Source organism: Misgurnus anguillicaudatus, chromosome 8 (genome assembly GCF_027580225.2).
Source record: "Misgurnus anguillicaudatus chromosome 8, ASM2758022v2, whole genome shotgun sequence".
Lineage (NCBI taxonomy): Eukaryota > Metazoa > Chordata > Actinopteri > Cypriniformes > Cobitidae > Misgurnus > Misgurnus anguillicaudatus.
The window spans coordinates 5,959,566-5,985,253 of NC_073344.2; the positions used below are offsets into that span (position 1 = coordinate 5,959,566).

Sequence of the window (25,688 nt, forward strand, 5' to 3'; positions counted from 1 at the left end):
AAATTTTTCACATGCTGCTCTTGTCGTGTTTCTTCTCCGATGCGTTAGTACTGTTTTATAAGAGCGTGGCTAATAAAGCCCTTTGCAGTAGTATAGGCAAAGATATCTGCGCTTTTATACTGAACTCATTGAATTTAAATGCGCGCGAGCGAGAGAGAGTATGCGGTACGCAAGTTGTGCAGACACGGAAAGTGAAAGTATACCCCGCTACCTTTCACTCTACATACTCCGCGAGTCACATATGGATCACGCGCATCATCAGGCGTTCATGACGATGTATCGTCATATCGATATTTTGACCACAACACTAGTCCCCAGTGCTTCTATCAGCCTAGAAAATGTGAAAAAGATTAACCCAGTAACTATGTTTTGGTAAACCATTCTCTGCAAGCATGTGAAAAAATAGTTAATTGAGATTTGGCTCCGCTTGTGATGTCAGAAGGGGATAATACCGCCCCTTAATCTGCATTATTCAACCACAACACTGCCATTTAGTGCAGAGATCAGCTTAAAGGACACACCCAAAAACTACCCATTTTTGGTCACACCTAGAAAGTGGCAATTTTAACATGCTATAATAAATTATCTATATGATATTTTGAGCTAAAACTTCACATACGTACTCTGGGGACACCAAAGAGTTATTTGACATCTTAAAAAAGTATTTTTTGTAATCATGAGACCAACAAACCAGGTTAAAGATGTCTATTTTTCAGCATTAAAAAACTTGGATAAACTCATTATAGTCCATGTCCTCATGTTTTATTTTCCTACCAACAAACTTTTAGCAATTACTGCACATTGTAAACTTGGCCATGCTTTTTTGACTTAGATTTTAGTGCATGCAGAGAAACATCTCAAAATAAGTAGTCCCTTTCACACATACAGTCTTTACTGGTAATTTACTGGTAAATTGCAGTTAACAGATCATGTGTGAACAGAACCTTTCCGGTAAATCAGTGCTCCCAATTTACCAGTAAGACAGGTTGTAAGATTACCAGTAATTTACCGGTAAGCGCTATTTGTGAACAAAAATTATAGGATTACCGGCATTTAGAACGGACGACGTCAGACCGTGCTGACAGCTTCGGGCCAATCATAGCGCTTTAATACAGATGACGCGTTTACCCCCGCACTGTTTACTGACATTTCCACACACATGCTGCTTGAAAGTTGAGCACACCTGAAGTTTACGTCCACATTTCTCTACCAAAGTTGTTTAAAACAGCTTACCGCCGAATTGCCGACGTCCTTAGCACGCCCTCTGTAAAGCCTAACGTGCAAACAGTAGTGTTGTTAAAAACGCATTTTCGGTTTGACGTCGTCTCATTCAATGTTGTTTGGTCATGAGCAACTTCGCGACTGTTTACCACAGACGTGAAAACAGCAAAATATGGACCGTAGATATGAACGACGTGGATTGTTTACAACACTGAGCTCGCCGCGTGCTACAGGTACTTCCGCTTTCTCAACGAATTTACCGGTATTTTGATACTGATGTGTGAATGATGTCTTACTGGTAAAATAACGGAACGCCACTGCGTGTGTGAACAGCACATTTTTGTATTTACTGGTAAATTCATTCTGATAAATTTATGGTAATTTACCAGAATTACTGTGTGAAAGAGGCTAGTGTTTACAAGTGTGGAGAAAGAGGACCATTCCGACGTTGTTGTATGTCAAATGATGTGACCTTTCGACTTCATTACGCAATAGACTTTATGCCCAGCTGCACTACTTCCTGAACTTCAGCCAGCTCCTTGTTTCCTGTCTGCCATTATTGGACAAACTGATTAATCCAGGTGTGTCTGATTATTGTTGTTGTGACTACTGAGGTCAGGCACACCTGGATTAATCAGTTTGTCCAATAATGGCAGACAGGAAACAAGGAGCTGGTTGAAGTTCAAGAAGTAGTGCAGCTGGGCATAAAGCCTATTACGTGAGGTCGCGCTGGCTCGTCCCACAGCCGGAGGAAGAAGAAGAAGTGGATTAAAAGTGCATATTTTTTATTTTTCTTGCCAAAAATGACAATCGTTTTGCTAGATAAGATCCTTATGCCTCGTTTGAGATCGTTTAGAGTCCTTTGAAGCTGCGTTGAAACTGCAATATTAAACTGCATTAAAACTGTTACGTGTTGGGGTCCATTAAAGTCCATTAAAATGAGAAAAATCCTGGAATGTTTTCCTCAAAAAACATAATTTCTTCTCGACTGAACAAAGAAAAACATCAACATTTTGGATGACATGGTGGAATTTTCTGAAAGAAAATTGACTAATCTTTTAAACAATTTGCAAACCGAAGATCTATAAGAGATAGCTTTAGTGTTAAGCGGGGAGGCCATGTTTTAGGAGTAACTGTCTTCTGTTGTGATGTACAGATGTGCTCTTGTTATCATCTGTTGTCCCTTGAGCTTAGTTGACTCGAGGCACAATTCCCATGAGATTAATATCACTATGATCCATGATAACTGAACCTGTGTACAGCTTCACCAATGCAGCAGTGCTAAAGATCAGAAACTGAACAAAAGCAATCAAATGAAGTAGGCCTATATTAACAATTACATACCGTATTCATAGAGTATATTTGTGTACTTAATCAAATGCTGTCAACATTTGTTTAATGTGATATTAAGTCTGATAACTAACCATTCGATGTGCCGACTCTGACTGTGAGGACCATGTAAAACTGTTACAAAAATAAATATGTAGAAATAGTTTCCTAGGCAACGGTTTTATCTATTACAAACAATATGTGTCAGTCTTGCCGCATGTGGCCCTGAGAAGCCGTTGTGAGATACACATGCATTTTTAATGACCATATACAACGTTCAGCTTTTATTTCCTTTGAGAGCACCTTTACTTCTTGCTTGAGTCAAATTAATAACCTTTATAAGACAGAGAAACGTTAAAGCCTTTTTGGTAGGATAAATTTAACCTCATTCATGGGCTGAGGACTGACACTGATAGCATTTCATCTTATGGCGACTCAGCTCTCTGCAGATTTCATATTTTGCAATCTAGCTACACCAAAGTCAGTATAAAGGCATTCAGAGTGGGAGAGGCAGTGAAATATTGAAGATGTCTCTATGTGAGCTGACTGCAAGACAGAAATTAAGCCATTTTGCTAGAGCAGAGCTGGGAACTTGTGAATGTGTCCTCTCGCCTTTGCAGCTCTTGCGTCATGCAGTTTCCATAGCACCCTGAGCAGAACTGTACTCATGTAGTCTGGCTTTCCTATTGAATGCAACGGTTGTGTTGGATTGAGATAAACGGATTTTGTATAAACAGTAAGCAAATAATCTTATGGTTATGGGATTTTGTATCTGATATGATAGTTTTCCCATATTTATCTTAGAGAAGATACAGATCTGAATTGGTGAATGTCACATAGGTATTAGGGGCTAATACCCATAAAGTCTCTCCATGCATTAACTCTGTTTTCATTTAGATGGACTAAAGAAGACGAGACCATTCTAAAATGATATTCTTAGAAAATGCATTGCTTTGTGAAGTATACAAAATAAATGTGCTTGAAGAACCTTTTTTTTCTAAGAACAACTCCTTTTATACATTTTTATAATCTTTTTTCACCTTAAAGAACCGTTTGTGAAACAGTAAGGTTCTTCAGATGTTAAAGGTGCTTTGAAGGAGCATTTAGACAGAAAAGGTTCTTCAATGGGATTTTTTTTAGTTTTTTTATTTATTTTTTAGAGTGTGATGTGTTGGTGTGCAGAGCTGGGTATTAACTGATCACATGTTATCTGGATTATGTAATCAGATTCCAAAAATGGTGTAATTGTTTGTTTTGTGGACTTTTAGTTTGTATTTTGAGTTTCTGTTTTCTGTCTCAGGCCTGTAGTTCTTTTGTTCATTAGTTACGTTCATAATTGTCTCTCCAAGTGTGTCTTGTTGTTAACCCCTGTGTATAGGGCTGTGTCCAAAAGCTTAGGCAGCTGACTTGTTGCCTTGCTGCCTCATGAGGCAATAGGTGTGTTCAACTTCATGCTGTGCTGCACAGACCTATCATCTTGAGCTTGGGCTGAAGGCATGTGACTGTGCTATCAAGAGCGTTTCGAGAACTGCCTTAGGCCCGTGACACACTGGATGCGTGGCGTAAGTGTCTCAGCTGCGTGGCGTGTCCGTTTTTAATTCGGCTCCCGAGTCCCATGTTAACAGGTTAAAGCTTGCAGACTGCCTGTGTAAGACACGCGTCTCAGGCACGGCTCGAGCCGCGCGGAAAACGCGTGCTTGCTAGAAATAGAACCAACGCCTATTTTTCACGCGAGACGCAAGCATGTTGTAAGCGTTTCCAAGCAAAATAGAATAGGAAAATATGTGTATATGTCATTTTGTACACAAATACATTTAAATGAATGACATTTTGATGTTTGAAAGTCTATAGGTTGACATACATTCAGATATAAATGAAATTTAAAATATACACAAATAAATAATTATCTTTTTTCAAACATGCACCTGTCAAACATAGTCCATTTTGCCATCAATACTGTTGAATGTCTCCTTTATCAGCTTTATATTTATGCTTAAAGGGGCTGTACGTAAGTTCAGAAATTTCTAACCGTTACTGACACCAGTGGCCGTTATAGAAACTGCAGCCAGTCTAATGCTCGTTCTTGGTGGGCACACTCGTACAAGCACGACCACAACAACCAGAGTTGCCATAGCAACCACAGACAGCTTTTTGAGATTCACCAGCATGTTTACAGATGTAAGAAAAGTTACAGTACTCTAAGGTTATTGTTTGACAGACCATATTTTAGTTAAATGTTGCAGTGCTACTTTATATTATCAACTAAAGTCTACTTCTAAAAGTTTTGTAACACTACACTGTAAAACACACTCCCGACACTCACAATCTTAATGCACTCGTGCTCTGAATAAAGATAACTCATATAAGAAAGTAACTTTTGAAACGGTCCTGTGCTACATGCTATCAATAGCATTACACCACAAAAACAATGCTATCGTTAGCATTACACCACAAAAACAATGCTATTGTTAGCATTACACCACAAAAACAATAAAATAATATATTACAGATGCCCTGTAACTATGTCTTACCTTTGCAATAAAAAGAAAGCCAGCTCGAGGTCTGTTTTCATACCCAGCGTTGACCTGAGCTCCCTCCAAGAATCAAATACCAATCCGATGTTTACTCTTGTCTTTGCCCCGGCGCTGGTCACGCTCTATTTTGTCCACACTACAACCATGGAGGACATTCAAGGTGTCATTCTTTCTATTACATTATGGTTGGCTCATAAATATACAAATGAAAACTCTATCTTAAAGATTTTTTTAAGTAATAACCTACATGTAGCCCCTTTAACATGAAGTTGAAATTGTTGTTGTGAAGACAAGAGCCTGGTCTGTCGGCGGGTTCCCTCTATTTCACCTACAGCAGCAGCAACGCGCCGGCTCCGCTTCAGACACGGTTCTGGTGTGTAAAGTCAAAGAAAACACGACGCAGCTGCCATGCAACTGACACGCAACAGAAACGCCACGCTCATGCCACGCAGCCAGTGTGTCACCGGCCTTACCGCAACCTTGAGTTCTGATGATGACACAGCTCTTTGTGATTGGTCACTTCAACGATCACATGCGTTTCATGTAAATCCAACCGTTAGTTCCACTAGTAAACATTATGAATTCATGATTTTATTACAGATTAAACTCACCATCTTCACCATTTAATTCACTTTACATGCATAAAATTGTTTTATTGTGCCATGTAAAAAATTTAAATAAAAAGAGGCAAAAGATGAAACTTTATTGGTATTTTAATAGTCTAGGCTTTTATTTCCTGTTATTTTCGGGCTTACAGTATATACTGTACAGGTGCTGGTCATATAATTAGAATATCATCAAAAAGTTTATTTATTTCACTATTTGCATTCAAAAAGTGAAACTTGTATATTATATTCATTTATTACACACAGACTGATATATTTCAAATGTTTATTTCTTTTTTTATTTTGGTGATTATAACTGACAACTTAGGAAAATCCCAAATTCAGTATCTCAGAAAATTTGAATATGACTTAAGACCAATACAAAGAGAGGATTTTTAGAAACTGGAAAGTATGAACATGAAAGTATGAGCATGTACACCATTTAGTAGTTGGGGCTCCTTTTGCCTGAATAACTGCATTAATGTGGCGTGGCATGGAGTCGGTCAGTCTGTGACACTGCTCAGCTGTTATGAGTGCCCAGTTTGCTCTGATAGTGGCCATCAGCTCTTTTGCATTGTTGGATCTGGCATATCGCATCTTCCTCTTCACAATACCTCATTGGTTGCAAATTATTTGCTTTTTGACAAATTCACCATCTAATTCACTTAATTCACGAAAAAAACAAATGGAACATGGCGGCCACGTCACTAAGGCAAGCAGCAGGTGTCTGACCTGACGGTTCAATGAAGGGCCGTTTCGGAGGTCACATACAGTGTACATTCACAAGCATGTTACAACAATTTACAATTAAATAAGAATAACAGTTAACTTTATAATTATTAATATTCTAAAATAAGACACTCTTGATGATGTATGAAGCCTCCAAACTTGACCTCCGGAGGCTGCAGCCTTCAGATTGAGAAACAGCTAAGGTATCTCAGGAGATAGAATGTAAACCTAACATTGTATTCGGACATGCCTTGATGCCTTTATGCCTTGAAATGCTGCCTCCTATATTTCCCTAGGCTGTGTCCGAAATAGCCTTGTATACCCTTAAATAGTGCACTGTCCAAAATCATAGTGGACATTATTAAGTGCACACATAATGCACCGCAGTAATAAGTGTACAACCGGTGTACACTCAAAGATAGCCGCTACTCGTCCACTGAGGCTCGCACTGAATTAATTTTCTTTGTTTTTCATTATTAAATCTCTAATTGCATTTGGATCCGTTGCCCTTGCCTCCTTTTGTGTCTCTTTTATTACACATGGATTACTTTACATACTGTATTACTATATTTTTTGGAATGTTGCTATTGTTTCATTTACTTTATTTTGGGATACCTAAAATATAGTCTGTGAGTGTTATTATATCAGCAGTATTAATAATAATAATGTTATTGCTACTGATATGATGTTTATTTATGCTTTAAATGAAATGTAATGTCAAACATGTCCTGTTTGAGGTTGGAATATACATTTAGTCACATTTAGTGTCAAATAGTACTATATTATCCTACTTATATATTTAAGACATCAAATAAACATAGGTCAAATGTACTCTAAATTTCATCAAAATGAAGTCAGATTACTTTACAAACTATGTAAAATCTAAGAGATTGGGTTGCTGTCTACACAATTTGCAGTGTAGTTTATAATCAGTAGCTGATTACAATTCCCTCAGCTCTGCTGGTTTGTGTCAATATAGGTCCATTCAAATGGTGTTAGGCTGTAAAGCAGCTTGTAACATGTATCCTGCACTCCATATTTCCCTCAACCAGAATTGTGGCATGTGTGTACCCACAGTAAACTGACAAACACATGAAACAGTAGATGATTACAGTAATTCATTTATCTAATGTAGCAATCAGCCAAACATTTCCTCCTGAGGAATAATAATCCTTGTGATGAGAGCAGTGCGCTTCCAATTCTGTCAATTAATAAACAACTAAACTAGTAAAATAAAATGATCAACTATCTTGTTTTCATTCTTCAAAGTGGAATAGAAAATAGCATTGTTTTATTTGCACCCCAGCTGTTCTTGGGACAATACCCTTTTGTGTATTTAGTAGGGGACAACCGGGGCAAAAGTAAAGTGGGACGAAAGTAACAAAGCGATCTTCTCCGAGCCCTGATAACATTTGCATCCCAAACTACGACAGCATCTTAGGCACACAACCCCTGACAGAGCTGACAAATATCGCGTTATTTACTCACGGTTTCCGCGCTTAGATCCAGAAAGGTGTTTTCAACCATTATAAGTAAATTCCTAAAGCGGTAATTTTGTTCTTATAACGCATTGTTTCTGGTTTCATGTGCTAAATTACTGATCAATCTACAGGTTATTTAGTGCTCTAACACATCCTGAAGTTTGACCCCTCTGAGTTTTTCAAAATTAAAGTAAATCGGGTTTAAATGTGAGGAGGTCCTGTCGGGTCGAAAGTAACACTTGTTACTTTTGTCCCTAATACGGTTGTATATGTTGAAAATTGATATTATTCTAATTTGATTTAATTTATTCATTTTCATAGTGTTCAAACTGTTGAAAAAATGTTTCTCAACAATTTAAGTTTGTACTGTTAGTTGCTTCTGAAACAGTTGATAAAACTGAAATTTAAAATTAAATTGTAATTTCATTATTTTTTACAAAGATAAATTACAAAATATGTTTGCAGTTACATATTTACGAGGTCATAGTCATGTATTTTTAATAAAAACGTGTTACACCAAAAATCCATCTTGTTTTGTTGTGTTACCTTCGTCCCTGCAGGTGGGGTCGAAAGTAACAATTCACTACTTGAAGTCGTTTTACATTTTTACAAAATTCCACCTGATATTAATAGACCACACTTGTGAGTTATTGACAGCAGCAAAAATATATCTCTGTCTATAACATTATCTTTTAAAATTAAGTTTTTCTGAAAAATTTTACTTTTGTCCCCACTCTCCCCTACCAATGAGATTATATGTATCTTTGAGGTACTAATAAACTCTCTTTGGTACCAATATCTGAGGTAACTCATATGAACGAACAAAGATGTACTTTTTGAAAGGGTACAGCTCCAGTGTACATTCTGCTTACACATACAGCTTAACTTGCTGTGTCCTACCAAGATTGTTTTGTTTTTGCTCCCCCCAATACAATTTTATAAGTATGAAATATCCAAAAATCATAGCGTGACACACTGTGGCTCTGTACCATGACATACAGTAGCCTATGCTCCCCTGTTATAAAAGTTTTACTAGAAGAACTTTAATATGCATGTTTTAAGGTTAAAATAATTAGAACATCTGCAAATTCATTCATGCTTTAGTTATTTTAGCTTTTTAGTTATTGTAACTTTTATCATTCTGCTTTATTGATAGTTGGGCTATTTGGCATTATGTCGTATAAAAGCCATACAAATGCTGAGAGTTCACATCAGTTGAGAAAAATCTACTATCTCATCTAAGAGGTTTTATTTCTTGTGGGTGAACATGACTTTATCTTATCAGTACTATCATCTCTCTTTCACTCTTGCTCTCTCTCTCTCTCGCTAAGCAAAAAACTATTATCTAGAGCAGTTTTGCTATCTCACAATCCCCATAGAAACAGTTTTTCATTCTTTTAAATGGTTGCTGATAGTTCTCTGCATGTGGCATTTATTTAGAAATAAATGATTTTACGTTTTGAACCTTTATGGAGTGCCTGAGACAACAGATACAACATTTATGTATATAGACCTTTTGCAAGTAGACGTCACAGTTACCTCACTGCAAGCTGCGCGCGCAATGTGGTGGCAGAAAACAAATGTCTTGTTGTGTCTAGAAAATGTCATGTTGTGCTGTTAAGTGTCAGAATAGGAATGCCAAAAAAAGATTACCTTCATATTATAGTATACCGTCGTCGAAGACACCATTTGAAGATAAACGTATGTGTTTATGGTTGCAATAAGCTCTTAAATGGACAGACTGGAGTGATGAAATCATCTGGAAATCTTTTAATAATTAGAAAAGAAAATAATTAGAGAAGATTGAAATAATAGAAAACAGGAGAATTATGAAATATTTATTAATAAATGATATTATATAGAAAACATGATACTATTGCTCTTCTATGTACTTTAGCTATTCATACTGTAAAAATAATTGATTTATTAATAAAGAACAATACATACACTGTTAACCCTTGCTGTAGATTTCTGGGTAAATAACTGTAAAATTGACAGTATTTAGCTTTAACATCGGCGAAATGTATTTTACTGTGATATGAGGTGCAGTTATGCTGCACTAATAATACACTACAGTAAATTACTCTTTGCACCAATTAAGGAAAATAACTGTAATATTATCTGGTAAATTACTGGCACACACACACACACACACATCCACAGGTGCAGGTGTCACCAATTTGCCTTGATAATCTTGTTTGTTTGTTTGTTTACTCGTGCTGTGTTGAACAATAGAATAGTGGATTAGTATGTTTAAAAGCTGAAAATGAGTAAGTAAACTGTTAAAATATTTGTGAGTGTCTTTAAAACACATAAAGTTAAGGTTCCAAATAGCTTAGCAAGTTTTTAGCATCTCCTATCAACGTTAACCCTTGTGCATTGTTCAAATTTACTGCCCTATCGTGTTGTTCGTGGCCAAAAAATGCCACTAAATGAAACTGTTGTAAAAAATTATCAGATTAATATAAAAAAAAAATTAATCTGTTAATCAACCTCAATGCTGATCAAAATTACCAAATATTTACAAAAATTCCATGATTGTAACTCTTTAATTGCCATGTTTATAAGTAAACTTCCCAAATAAGTATTTAGGAAAAAACACAAAATGACTTACTTTCAATATAAAAAGTAATTTTGGACTGGATTTTTTAAAAACCCTTTTCACGGTCTTGAGCATTTCAACGATTAGAAAAAACTTTGGCTTTGATGAATTTTTCGTTTTTGTGCAGCATCAGATTAAATTTTTTTTCTTCCTCATTTATGGTTTGTGGTCATTTTTGCCCCATTGACTTCCCTTATAGCAACATTTTTTGATTGCAAAGCTATGATACCTTATTATCATGCATTTTTGATTGATGGTGGTTATTCCATTTGCAAAAAGGTAAAATTTGTCATTTTTACTGTTGATCACCATGTAGCACCATTAACCCTTTAGTAGGCCTGTGCAAAAAACAGAGCTTAATTTCTGGTTTCTACTTCGTGTTATATGAATCATTTTTGTTAATGCTTGAATTGTAAGAATATAAGAAGATCATTTAAAAAAGGTTTGAAATAAATACCAATAAATAACCTGCTTGTTATTTGATTGCATTGTTTTGGAGTATGATTTTGTTAGATTTGGTTTAACTGTCATGCAGTGGCAGTGTTCTTTGTTTATATTATTGCTTTTTGTTATCTTATCTTATTTTGCCAATTCTACAGAAAATTTGTTCTGTTTAGTTAAATTTTGTGATTCCTTGTGTTATGTATTTATCTATTGTCAGGATCCTGCCAAGGAGTCTTGTTTTGTATTTATATCTAGTCATGATGGCAGGGTTCTGGCAGTCTCATGCTCTAGTCTATGTGGAGGTTCATGGCCTTGTTTATTGGGTCATGTGCCTTTCGGGTCTTGTCTCTTGTCCCCGCCCCCTCGTTCTCCTGCTTATTAGTAATCATTGGTTTTCTCCCATCACCTGTTTCCCCTCATTATCTTGTTTGTTTTTTTCTATATAATGTCATTGTGTTCTTAGTTCTGTGCAGGTTCGTTTTGTTTTGTTCTCGTGTTCATGTGGTTATCTAGCTGAGTTATCTTGTCAAGTTTAGTATTATCTATCTGCTTACGGTGTTTCATGTCGTGCTCGTGGGTTTTGTTATATGTTAGTAAATAAAGTGTTTTCTTCCTCTGATCCTGACATCTATTGCCACAGTTATAAAGTGTATTTGTCTAAATATTTTGGGGTTCTTTCTTCCTTTTTAATAAAGTAACATAAAAAAAGGAATCTTTTAAAAGTTTTAGAGTACCACAATGAGTACAGCATTTTATATACTATACAGTATTATACCTGAAGCATGTGGTACTGTACAGTAATTAACTGAAATCACTGCTGCCAGTTATTAACTGTAATTCCTAACCTACAGTATAAAACTGCCATAGGAGAAACAGACTTCGACAGAACACTGGATCCATAAAAATCACAGTTTAACGCTAAAACACTTCACACCGCTTTTGCAGACCTGTCACTTTTTGCCACCAGTTGGGCTCCGCCCACAAAAAAACATCATCTCTGTTTGCAAACATGCAAAAGGTCTATGGCATTTGGAGTGCTTATGAGAAATAAGTATATCATCTTCAGGATATCCTCTTCATCTGTTGTAATCTGTAAATTCACTGCTTCATAGAATCTCACCCGTGATGCCTGAAATCTTTTCTGTTTAACTTCAATTTCACCTTCTTGCATCATTCTGGTCAATTTGTTTTATTACTATACAGAACAGCACATCAAGTAACTGACTGAGTGTCCGTACACATTCTTTTTGAAGATGCAGCAAGCTAATATTTGGTTGCTGGGTCTGTCAAAAAATGCCAGCCTAAAATGTTCACTCGCTGACACTGAATTTTCAATCTCCTGGAATCCTCTGTGTAGCAGTTCATCCAAATCCACTGCTTTTCTTTGTTGAGTGGAAGATGTTTTAATTATCTGTGATACATTTGCATTTGCAAGAGACAAAAGAACTCTGTATTAGCACAGCTTGTCTTTCTTTTCAGGCGTTATTCCCTAATGCCTTTTCAGAAATTGTTTTAGCAGCACATTTGCAACCCTGCATAGAGAACATTATGATGCGCGCTGTGTCTCTTCTTTCACTTTGGCTCCTTGTCAGGACAGAGACAGCGGAGACGTATCTTATCACAGTTGATTGATAAACGCAATTTTGTGTTATACTGTTTCCTTTTTCTTTGACTGATATTTGTGATTGACTCCCAGAAGGATTTCTTTCATGGGTGTCAATTGAGCTTTCACGATAAACCAAATCAGATAAACTGCTTTGATTTACGACACAGGTTAATGCTCGCTAACGGCATTGAAGTTAAAAGCGTTAACTCTTTATGTTATATTGTCTTTGTCTTATGGAGCACAGATTATGTTATCAGGAAGGTTATGAGGCTTGTCTCGCGGTTTAGATGAAGTTTTTATGAGGGCTTTGTTATGGTCTACCATCTTTTCTGCCCCTTGTGCAATTAAAACACTTCGTCCAGCCAGATAAGCAATATAGGTTATGTCCGACTCCAGACAGGACACAATTGTGATTTTCCTTTATGAAGTACCTGTCAAGTGGTTATGAAATCCTGGCAATTAAATGTGCAGTTTGATGATTCAGGATATCTAAAACTGTCGTCTGTAAATTATATTTCTTATGTTCATGTTTCTCATGAATGTTTCTTGACAGGTACTGTTTTTACAGGTACTGCTAATGTACTGCTTACATAAAATTTGACATACTTTTTTACCGTTTTCTCGCCATTGATGAGTTATCTCGTCAATTTAGAGAAAACATTTGCATAAAAAACACAGCTGTGTTCCTGATAAATTTTTATGTTAATCTGAGCCAATTTATGAAAAAACTGAAACCAAAACGTTATATACTAATTTTAAACTCTGTGTAAGTTTTGATAATAGTTCTGAATCTGATCTCTAACAAAATTCCTTCACAAAAATGCAATTATTTCAGCTTTTTGCTAAAAAAAAATATTTTTAAAGAAAAAAAATATTTATGAGTTTTTAAGCAAAGAAAATAATAAAGATAGGATGAAAGTTTTTTCCCCTTTTTGTTTGTTTGTTTGAAAGCAGAGGGTCTGTTCTTTCATTTGATATATTTGTATGTTTAGATATTTTAAGGAGAGAATTTTTCTGGAAGGCATTTTGTGAAATTTTTGTAAAAATCCAAAAAAAAAAAAAAAAAAATGCTGGCGTGCAACTTTTAAAAAAATTTGATAATCGCATGATCACTGTGTCCAAAGTGTAAATCCAATACATTTCTAATTTTTAAATAAATTATTGGTGGGGAATAAGTTAATACAGCTATAAATATCATAATTTGATTAAAATCCTACTGATGATTTATCATACAGATGGTATCAGTAAATTCATCTTCCATGCGCACATATAAGGTCAACTACAAAAAATCTATAGCAAAAATTGGCACCCCACACAAATCCAAAAATAAATCTTTTATACAAGTTCTCACCACAGGTAATGTTTTGAATAACTCTTTTTCAGACAATTCACAAAATGTCACATACATCCTTTAATACTAAAAAAAAAAACAATCAACCGCATGATCACTGTGTCCAAAGTGTAACTCCAATACGTTTCTAATTTTTAAGAAAATTATTGGTATCCCCCTTTATTTGTTAGTTTGCTAGTGTAGAAACCAAATGTCTTAACTATTAAAAATTGCTGTGCGGACCCCTAGAGTCATAATTTCACTATATACACTTGCATAAAGGTAATGAAATCACCTTTAGTAATAATTTACCTTTAAATGAAGAAAGCATTGGATTTGCACTTTGGACACAGTTTCACTTAATGGTCCCAATACAGAGTTTGATAGAGTTTAGTTTCTTTAATATATGTTTTTTATTGTTATATTGTCAGGTGTGTTTGTTATTTCTACTACATTTGACTTTTTAATTAAATGGACAATGTGTAGTTTTTTTAAGTATCTTATTAGTCAAATCAATGTCTTTATTCATAAATATGTCCTCATTGGTGTCAAATTACCTCTGCCAATGAGTCCAAGAAGGCGTCCATGTCGTTCTGCCAAATTGAAAAACTTTAATAGCAGAAAGGGACAAAAAGCACTAGGCTACCGCAACGCGTTTTCATTCAGAACCCGTGAACCAGCTGAAACGAACAAGGAGATCAGTGATTACATAACGGCTACCGTAGTTGCAACACGCATTTGGTAAAGCAAGGCGCTGGAGAGCACTATTCGTTTGAATGCAAAATACAATTTCACCACTACATGGGGTAAAATCCTACTTATTGTCCCTTTAAATAAATTGTTGTTTTCACTTTGAGTTGATTTCAAGTTTTTTGTTTAACATATGGTTGATCATGTGATTTGTTTTTGGAGTATGAAAGGGTCTGTGTGACACTAGCCATTATGTTCGAAACTTCACCTGTGGTGAGAACATGTTTTAAAGATTACTTTTTGGAGCTGTGGTGTGCCAACTTTTCTTATTTTTTGCTAAAAAAATTGCAATAGCATGCATTCTCTGAAAAACCAAGTATTCTGTATTCTGTTATACATTGTATTTTACAATTTTCCTCATTTTTATTATTATATTTCACACTATTTATTGCTATATTATTATATTTGTGATCTGTATTTATTGTCTGTATTGCCTTTTCTTGTTTTTTTTATGTACAGCTGCTTTGCAACAATACCAAATAGTGAAAAGTGCTAGAAAAAAACCTGAATTAAATGATGCTGTAGTAAAATTGATGTTGTGTATGTGCTAGTGACAAATAATGAGCTTTTGTACAGGTTTAAGTTTGACCTGTATATGTCCAGATTCAATTTCCCTGCATTTTTTGTTTTCATTTATTGATTCTCTCTCTAAATTAATGGTAAAAAAGCCCATAAATTAAATTGTCTAGTTATGTAAAAACAGAAGTATGCTTGATTCAGCCATTTTGGGTTTTGATTTAGTCTGATATCGATATAGGATTATTCAGACAGCCGGAAATAATAATTTTTTTTAGACTTCTGATTGCCTTGAGAAATGTAAAACTAGCACCATATAAGAGATTGGTTGCCAGGTATAACAGTTAAATGTGCAGTTGCTAAACAAAATGGTGTAAAAATTAATCAATCAGAATCGAATATATTTGAGAGCTGTGTAATAAGCTAAAGATAATGATAGCCTATAGTAAGGTTCATAGATAATGAAATGCTCAATTATAGCTAAAAGCTTCAGAGAGTTACTTCCTGGTGCCAACTATAGAAACACTGTAGTACTATGTAATTTGTTGCACAATGCTCAGCAGACAGCCCAACCCCTTTTCAATACAATACAGGTTTTTTTTCTGCTTTGTCATCTCACACAGTGAGATGAAACGCAAAGTAATATTTCAGCTATACAGTCTTCCCGGGAGCATCATGATTCCTGTATCATAAAACTGGTTTATCTTTCACAGTTCATCATGCTCTTCTGCTTTCTCTTCTTAAAGTGCAGTGTCTGGAGATGACTACCAAGAGGAAGATCATCGGCCGCCTGGTGCCCTGTCGATGCTTCCGGGGGGAGGAAGAGGTCATCTCAGTGCTGGATTACTCCCACTGTAGCCTGCAGCAGGTCCCTAAGGAGATCTTTAGTTTTGAGCGCACACTAGAAGAGCTCTACCTGGATGCCAACCAGATTGAGGAGCTGCCTAAGGTAAGAAGTTGTCAAGTGTTATTGTAAACATTAATAATATCTACCAAGCAGTAACTCTATCACCTCCTTACTTATCCTCTACTGCAATCTTTTAGAAATGTAATATTAATTATTCATTTTAAAGCACGCTAAACTGAACTCTAAGTGTAGTGTATTCATTTGGGGATTATTTAAATCTTTGTTTTTAGTTTAGGCTTTGGCTAATGTCATTTTCTACTTCAGGACCATGGACAGCTCCCACGGAGGGTACAGAAAATAAGGACTTTAAGCAACAGCTGCGAATGGAACGGCTACAGCGGCCGGAAGTATGCTGTCACACCGCCGCAGCCAAGAACGTAAAAATCACTAAGCAACTGTAAACAGGACAGCGCAACGCGGCATTAATTCATTTATTGAGATACGAAAAAATGTCATTTAAAAAAGCAAGAGAAGGATTGCTTTTGGCATTAAATTACAATCTTTTATCAGAAGACGAGTTTTTACTAGTTTTTTGCTGCCTGAGGTGTAGTTTCTAAAACACAAACGGAAAAAGTCCTTAAAATTAGCTTAATTTTAAAACATTTAACACATTTTATATAAAAGACTAGGGGTACAATCATAAACTGATGCAATTACAATGTCAATGTCTCTCACGTTGTAGCGACTCAAGTTGTAGCGTTCTTAACAGTATAACATCGCAAAGTAGCAGTTATTTTCGCGCATTCGCAATACAACGGCAGAATTCCATTCCACCAGAGGCTGTTGCTTAAAGTCCCTAATGCCTGTATGAACACGTAACCCAGTTTTACGAAATTACTTACCTATAGTCACATACATTTTTTATTCTTTTTCATGATACTGTCACGAATTTCCATGTTGACCGTATCACAAATTCATCCCAGTCTCATGAAATTTTGTTATATAGTCACGTAATTTTTTGATAATCACAAAATTTCCATGTTTTTTCATGATCGTATAACGAATTCCTGTTTTCGTGTGATTATCACGTATTGGTTACTCAACTGTTTTGTCCTATTTTTAAACCATTGTCGCTTCGGTTTAGGGTTAGATTTGGTGCTTGCATTAGAATGTCACTTATATATGGTTCATACTATTTTTTCTGATTTACTTTTTTATATGTCGCCTGGCGTTAGGGTTAGAGTTGGGTTTGGGTAGGGATGTCATTTTATGTAAATCTAACCCTAAACCGAAGCGACATTGGTAAGAAAATAGGTCAAAACAGTTGAGTAACCAATACATGATAATAACACGAAAACAGGAATTCGTTATACGATCACGTAATGCGGAAATTCGTGATAATATCATAAAAAAATAATCAAAAAATTACGTGACTATATAACAAAATTTCGTGAGACTGGGTAGCAGCAATTTTTTGTTTACGTGTCACTGTCATGCATTGGTTACTCAACTGTTTTTTCCTATTTTCAAACCATTGTCGCTTCGATTTAGGTTAGATTTGGTTTTTGCTTTAGGATGTCAATTTAAGTATTGGTTTATACAAATTTTTCTGATTCATTTTTTTATTTTCTGATTTTTAAACCATTGTCGCCTGGCGTTAGGGTTAGAATTGGGTTTGGGTAAGAAAGTCATTTTATGTAAATCTAACCCTAAACAGAAGCGACAATGGTGAGAAAATAGGACAAAACAGTTGAGTATCCAATATGTGATAATCACACGAAAACAGGAATTCGTTTTACAATCACGAAAAAACGAGGAAATCCGTGATAATATCATTGAAAAAAAATTACGTGACTATTTAATGAAATTTCGTGAGACTGGGTAGCAGCAATTTCTGTTTACGTGTCACTGTCACGCATTGGTTACTCAACTGTTTTTTCCTATTTTCAAACCATTGTCGCTTCGATTTAGGTTAGATTTGGTTTTTGCGTTAGGATGTCAATTTAAGTATTGGTTTATACAATTTTTTCTGATTAATTTTTTTATTTTCTGATTTTTAAACCCTTGTCGCCTGGCCTTAGGGTTAGAGTTGCGTTTGGGTAAGGATGTCATTTTATGTAAATCTAACCATAAACCGAAGCGAAAATGGTAAGAAAATAGGACAAAACAGTGACAATACTTGACACTGACACGTAAACAGAAATTCACAAAAAAACGCGGAAATTCATGACAGTATCACGAAAAAGAATCAAAAATATAGGTACGTAATTGAATGACCTTCACCAGTATCTCTCTCCTGTTCTCAGCAACTCTTCAATTGTCAAGCACTTAAGAAGCTAAGCATGCCTGACAATGACCTCTCCAGCCTGCCAACCACCATCGCCAGCCTTGTGAATCTGAAGGAGTTAGATATAAGTAAAAATGGTACTCTCTATTATTACCCTAAATACTTTATTTTGTAAGGGTTACCTTCAAATCGTTCTCAGTCTTTGATACACATATATTTCAACATGGTTTTATCAGGTATTCAAGAGTTTCCAGACAACATCAAGTGCTGTAAATGTCTGTCAGTTGTGGAGGCCAGTGTAAATCCTATTGCCAAGTAAGTAGAGCTGCCCACATTTGTGTCTACTTGTGTGTCTATTTGTTAATAACTGTGTTAATGTTTTTGATACATTTTCTGTAGTAATTTGAAATGTATATACAGTGAGGAAAATAAGTATTTGAACACCCTGCTATTTTGCAAGTTCTCCCACTTAGAAATCATGGAGGGATCTGAAATTTTGATTGTAGGTGCATGTCCACTGTGTCCACAGATCTTCTCTAGATCAGTCAGGTTTCTGGCCTGTCGCTGAGAAACACGGAGTTTGAGCTCCCTCCAAAGATTCTCTATTGGGTTTAGGTCTGGAGACTGGCTAGGCCACGCCAGAACCTTGATATGCTTCTTACAGAGTCACTCCTTGATTATCCTGGCTGTGTGCTTCGGGTCATTGAAGATGGGTCGAGGCTGGGTCTTCCAACATGAAAATGCTCTAACTGAGGGAAGGAGGTTGTTCCCCAAAATCTCGCAATACATGGCCCTGGTCATCCTCTCCTTAATACAGTGCAGTCGCCCTGTACCATGTGCAGAAAAATACCCCCAAAGCATGATGCTACCACCCCCATGCTTCACAGTCGGGATGGTGTTCTTGGGATGGTACTTATCATTCTTCTTCCTCCAAACACGTTTAGTGAAATTATGACCAAAAAGTTGTATTTTGGTCTCATCTGACCACATGACTTTCTCCCATGACTCCTCTGGATCATCCAAATGGTCATTGGCAAACTTAAGATGGGCCTGGACATGTGCTGCTTTAAGCAGGGGAACCTTTCGTGCCATGCATGATTTCAAACCATGACGTCTTAGTGCAAGGCTATTCAAATCTTACCCTGGAGGGCCAGAGCATTGCATAGTTTAGCTCCAACCCTGATCAAACACACCTGAGCAAGCTAATCAAGGTCTTCATGATCACTAGACAATCACAGGTGGTTAAGTTTGATTAGGGTTGGAGCTAAACTATCCAGTGCTCTGGCCCTCCCGGGTAAGATTTGAATAGCCCTGTCTTAGTGTATTACCTTGGAAATGGTGGTCCCAGCTTTTTTCAGGTCATTGACCAGCTCCTCCCGTGTAGTTCTGGGCTGATTTCTCACCTTTCTTAGGATCAGTGAGACCCCACGAGGTGAGATCTTGCATGGAGCCCCAGTCCAAGGGAAATTGACAGTCATGTTTAGCTTCTTCCATTTTCTAATGATTGCTCCAACAGTGGACCTTTTTACACCAAGCTGCTTGGTAATTTCCCCATAGCCCTTTCCAGCCTTGTGGAGGTGTACAATTTTGTCTCTAGTGTCTTTGGACAGCTCTTTGGTCTTGGCCATGTAAGTAGTTGGATTCTTACTGATTGTATGGGGTGGACAGGTGTCTTTATGCAGCTAAAGACCTCAAACGATGCATATAATTTAGGATAATAAATGGAGTGGAGGTGGACATTGTAAAGCAGACTAACAGGTCTTTGAGAGTTAGAATTCTAGCTGATAAACAGGTGTTCAAATACTTATTTGCAGCAGTATCATACAAATAAATAGTTAAAAAAATCATATATTGTGATTTCTCACAGTGGACATGCACCTACGATGACAATTTCAGACCCCTCCATGCTTTTTAAGTGGGAGAACTTGCAAAATAGCAGGGTGTTCAAATACTTATTTTCCTTACTGTAAATGTGTAAGGAAATTGCCTTAACATGTTTCTTTTTCGCTTTTTATTTTAAATGATCTGGTGATATGACAAGTACATCTTTTAAAGGGCAAGTTTGGTCCCATGTTATCTTTTATAACAAGCAAAAAGCTGCTTAAAATTGTATCCCAAAAGTATTAAATATATCACCCTATTTCCAGCTTCTGCTTTATTTTTGTAACACAGTTTTCTTCCTAATATACTAGACAATAGGAAATAGTTAATTTTATTTTTTAATGCATTAATTTTCAATATACAGTAAAGTATTAAAGCCAATTAAATTCTGATAAGCCAAATGCAAACGGCATATTTTCATAAACTTTATCTTTTTTCATGAAACAATTTATTAGTAAACATTATTAAATAGCAAAGTAGATTTGTTTTTTAATACTGTATTTGGCAAACACATGCCTTAAAGGGACACTTCACCCATTTGCATTAAGCTTTGTATTGTTAGAACCCAAGTCATGTTTTTTAATGGGCGTGCATCATTTCCTCACTTGCCGCTGAGACAGGAGAAATACAGATTTCAGTGTTACACTTCCTTCTTTCAATGATGTAAAAATCATAATTTTGCATCATTGAAAGCAGGAGGTCCAATATCTTTGTTGAGGGAGTGATACAAACACCCTTTTCTCGGTCAAATAGGCACCAAATTCAAAATGTATGTTACATTTTGACTACAAATATGACACACTTTGAATAAAGATGAATGTTTCTATGGGTGAAATGCTCCTTTAAATAATGCTTTGTCAGGAGTAAAATAAAGACGAGCTTATTTTTGTGGTTACACTGTTTTGTTAAACTTCATCTCAGTCAAAAGTAATATCTAAACCCAGAAGTTGTAAACGTTTATTCAAAGGTTTATGATAGAGGTTTGACATTCAGTTGCCACTGCATGGTCTCTGCAGAAGGCCCCACCCTCATATTATGATTAAATCTGCCCTCAAGTGACTTCTTTCACAGAGATGCCAAAAGAGCCAGTACAAGCAGAAGTGTAGAGGGATTACAGATGTCTCTTACAACTATGAAGTACTTAACGCTTATCAAATCTTAAGGGCTTTGGCCTTTAAAAGGGTCTGATCACCTCTCTGTTCTCACAGACTCCCAGATGGCTTCACGCAGCTTCTTAACTTGACACAGCTCTTCTTAAATGACGCCTTTCTCGAATATCTACCTGCCAATTTTGGGAGGTAAGAGCCTCATCTAAGGCTTCTCGGTTTCTGTTGTACTGTGGATTCTGAATGATTCTAACCCATTTGGGTTCATCTTGTTCTTTGTTTAGCTTTTCTCATAGCCTTTTTATGTTTAGACTTTCTATCCATAAATAAAGAGCAACAGGATAATTCTGGCAGCAAGTTGCTTGAAGCTTTTATAAATAAATGGGGTTCTTGCACCTATTTGGTTTAATAATAAATGGTAATTTAACTTACATTCAGAGAACGGGATTCATTATTGTATTGTAAATTGGTCCATGGCTATTACATTTACCTTTAATAAATGCATCTGTGTTCACTGCCAGAAGATTTTATGAAAAATGATTTACAATTTGTCTTTCAGATTGTCTAAATTACGGATCCTGGAGCTTCGGGAGAATCATCTAAAAACTATGCCAAAGTAAGTCACTTTTTGTTAACCCTCAAACGGTCCTTGGGGTCTTTATGACCCCAAACGACATTTCACTAGGTAAAAAAAAGGTTCCCTTTATCTCAGAGGTTTAAAACTTTGTGACTTTTCCTAAATAATCTATCTTTACATAAACAAAAAACTGGACTTGATTAGGTTGTTCTAAAGGTATGTAAAATTATTTTTTATTAATCTGACCTTTGGGGTCAATATGAATCCAATTGAAGTGAATGGGAAATGCAAAATTTATTTTTTTCCATTTGTCAAAAAAGAAATATCAATAAATCCAGCATAAATCTGAAAATTTTGACAAAAACATGAAGGCCTGGTACTTGTGCACAAATGCAATGCAAAAAACACATGCTCACACAAACACATACAAACACACACACACACACACACACACAGGTATGACTGCCACAGAGAGCATTTGTATGGAATTTGGCAAATAAAATCAGTCACGAATGCAAAAAATAAGATATAAAGGGGTGTGACCTAATGCACGCACATGTACACTCACAAACACACACACGTGCGCACACACACACACACACACGTCTGCACGCACATGCGCGCCCATGCACACACACAGACACACACACTTACGTTTCAAAATGCATCAAAAACGATAAAAAATGACTATTTGAAATAATATTTATTTTTAATGTCCTTTCTAATGTTTATATAAACATAAATTCACAAAATGTAGAAAGTAGAGATTACTAGTGATTTAAGCAGTTGTCCATATCCAGTAAAATAAATGGGTCTCTATGGGCATCTGCTAGTCGAAATGATTTAACAGTAATTATTTTATGTTTGGCTGTAATTCTTTTGTTACGAATGACTGAATTCAACACCTAACACCTATATCAATATCTAAAAACAATTTAAATCAAATTTAGATCATAATTTATGTGAATTTTCATAAAAAAAAAAATTTCAGGCAAGCCAATGGTGTAGTTGAGGAATTTAGTGGTACAAAAGTACTTCAAATTTCTTACAATTGTGCTTTCAATTTTGGGGTCATATAGACCCCAATGGCCAGAAGTGTAAACAGAAAACGAGGAGCGTTTGAGGGTTAATATATTGCAAAGAACAGGCGGGTTGGTACAGAGCTCCGCCCCCTAAGGATGTCATTCTATAGTGGTTGACGAATGGCTTTTTTTACTGGAAGGCGGGACATATTGACCGCTGCAATCTTTCCTATTCATAACAATATCAGTGGGTAAAATATCTTTGATAAATATATGCCATAGAGGAGGATGTCACAAACAATTGACCAACTGTTTTATCTGTTGGCTCTACAAAATGTTTTTGTCGACTTTTTAATTGTTTATGGTCTCTGGTTCTCTGTAAGAAAGACATTCATTGAACATTTTTGTCAGTGAGAAATCTGTTAAATTGCTAATTCTTTACCCAGCATGGTTTAAGGCATGTATAGGTGTTTATCCCTGATGTTTTCATTTTATTTTGTGCCTCTGGACCCCAGTAGAGAAAGACATATATTACACATGGTGGTTTTCCCTTGCTGACTTGTTCAGATGTTCTGGTTTATGAATATTTTTATCTTGCAACAATATTACAGCCTATTCTAGACAGCATGATGTAATGTTTTCCAAACCAGGAGAGTGATGTTTGTAGCATACACCATCTTGAATATTAGATATGATAACAAATATTCAGGTTTTCGAAATGACAATCTAAAATGTGACTAACTAACACAAAGAATTACTTTTACTGTTTGTACAGTCTGTACAGTTCCTGAATCGCTAAAGGAAATTATGCTAATTACATAGTAGTATAAACACGCCCACAAAATCTCTACAGGGCAAGATTAGCATGATGCAATTGCAGGTTGGTTTTATTTGCTAGATCGTAGACTGCTGTGATCTGACATATTTTGCAACGACTGTAAAGTATTGCCTTCATCACTACAGGACAGGCACATTAATTGACTCTTTATAATCTTGCACATCGTATAACTTTGCTATTTATCAATTTATCATTAATAACATATGGCATTATTAATAGAAGATGCAAAAATCACTAGTACGATTCATCTATGATGTCATCACTACCCCTAAAGGCAAGGTGTCTGTTGATATAGCTGGCTTCAGATGACTCTGTGTACAAAGTGCATTTGTCTGTAATAGTTTAGGATTTGAATTCTCTATTCTTGTCATATTGCAGGTCGATTCATAGGCTGTCACAACTGGAACGGTTAGACTTGGGAAGCAATGAATTCTCTGAGCTGGTAAGAAAGACATTCATGAAACACTTTCGTCATTGAGACAGCTGTTAAATCGTTCTTTCTTTACCCGGCATGGTTTAAGGCTTTAGCGGAGATCAGGAATAGCTTGCCTCTATAGGCAAAGTCTCTCATAAGATCTCCTGTGCTGCACTGCGTTGGAAGCATCATGCAGCCATCCATTATTCATGACTTGGTTCGAACATACAGCATGACAGAACGTTCATTCCTGAGCTGCATTTAATTGGCTCACCCAAGCTTTTACCAAGTACCAAGTAAACAACGGCAGGGAATTTATCACATATATATACCAGTTAGCCCCCAACCACAATCAGCCTATAGCAGTAACTCTTACTGCAAATGGTGACAATGTTGGGTCCAAATCTATGCCCAGTTCCTGAGCTGGGCAGGTGCTATTACTGCATTAGCTGTGGCATTCGAATTTCAAATAAGGTATTATTAGCAGATTTCACCCGGTAATGCCAGTGATAGTGATATTTCAGGGTTTCGCTCCAATAATTTTATGGCTGGGCCACTTCTTACCCAGGGCCAATGAGTGAGCCAAAGCATAGAAGACCTTACTGGACCTCCTCATTACAGATCCTAGAACAGAGAGCATACAGCAGTACAGCTTGCTGGCATGCATGGCATGCTGCCATGAACTCAAGTTTTTGTATAAACTGATGATGCCAGCATGGTTTAAAAATGGTTTGAGAACATAATATTTGTTATAATACTGTAGTAGCAGCAAAATTAGACATTTGCAGAGGAATAAGCATGGATAGTCACATTTTTGTATTTTATTTCATTACATTACATAAATAATCCTTACTTTTAAAGGTGGTTCTAGACTTTTGGCTCCCACTGTGTACTCTCAGAAATAGAGGTACAAATGCTGTCCCTTGGGGGTACCTTTAAAAAAGGTCCTAATGTGTACTATTTTGCAGTGGCGGCCGGTGCCTTCTTTTTCTAGGGCCCTCGATGCGTAATTCATCACAACATATGTAGCCCGTCATGTGTGTGGTTCCTTTTTTCAAAATATGTGTTCTGCGTGTCGAAGATCCTGTGTGCATCATGTGTCTTTTCAAAATAAGTGCCTGCAGACGCGTCTAAAGGGTTTATGATAAAAGAGACGCTTGCGTTTTCCAGATACTCGCATAATCTCATGCGTAATCAAAGTTTACTGTTAAGGAAGTGTCTTGCGTCTATTTTGTGAACGTGAGCGTCTCTTTGATCATAAACAGTTTTGACGCGTGTGCAGCAGAGCAGGCACTTATTTTGACAAAACACGTGATGCACACAGGATCTCTCGACGTGGAGAACACATATTTTGAAAAAAGGAACCACACACATGACACTCCGAACACTTATTTTGAATTAGCACCCTTGCTATTTTGGTACAGATATGTATGTTTTAGGTAACAGTATGTACATATACAGTATATTACCAATTTTATGTACCAATATGCACCTTTTAGGTACAAAAGTGTACTTTTTGAAAAGGTAACAACGCCCCAGTGACAACTTTTGTACCTTTTTTCCCTAAA

The 25,688-nt window shown here is 36.2% G+C and overlaps 1 protein-coding gene across 13 annotated transcripts in view; it reads left to right on the forward strand.

Moving 5' to 3' along the window:
- lrrc7 (leucine rich repeat containing 7) overlaps window positions 1-25,688 on the forward strand; it is a 163,904-nt gene that overhangs the window by 76,408 nt on the left and 61,808 nt on the right. For all 13 annotated transcript variants that reach the window (XM_055212778.2, XM_073870184.1, XM_073870185.1 and 10 more), the window contains 6 exons: window positions 15,894-16,096; window positions 18,301-18,418; window positions 18,518-18,596; window positions 21,371-21,460; window positions 21,828-21,884; window positions 24,084-24,147. In XM_055212778.2, the coding sequence (XP_055068753.1) occupies window positions 15,908-16,096; window positions 18,301-18,418; window positions 18,518-18,596; window positions 21,371-21,460; window positions 21,828-21,884; window positions 24,084-24,147 (597 nt within the window). In that variant the 5' untranslated portion in view covers window positions 15,894-15,907. The remainder of the gene's footprint in view (window positions 1-15,893; window positions 16,097-18,300; window positions 18,419-18,517; window positions 18,597-21,370; window positions 21,461-21,827; window positions 21,885-24,083; window positions 24,148-25,688) is intronic.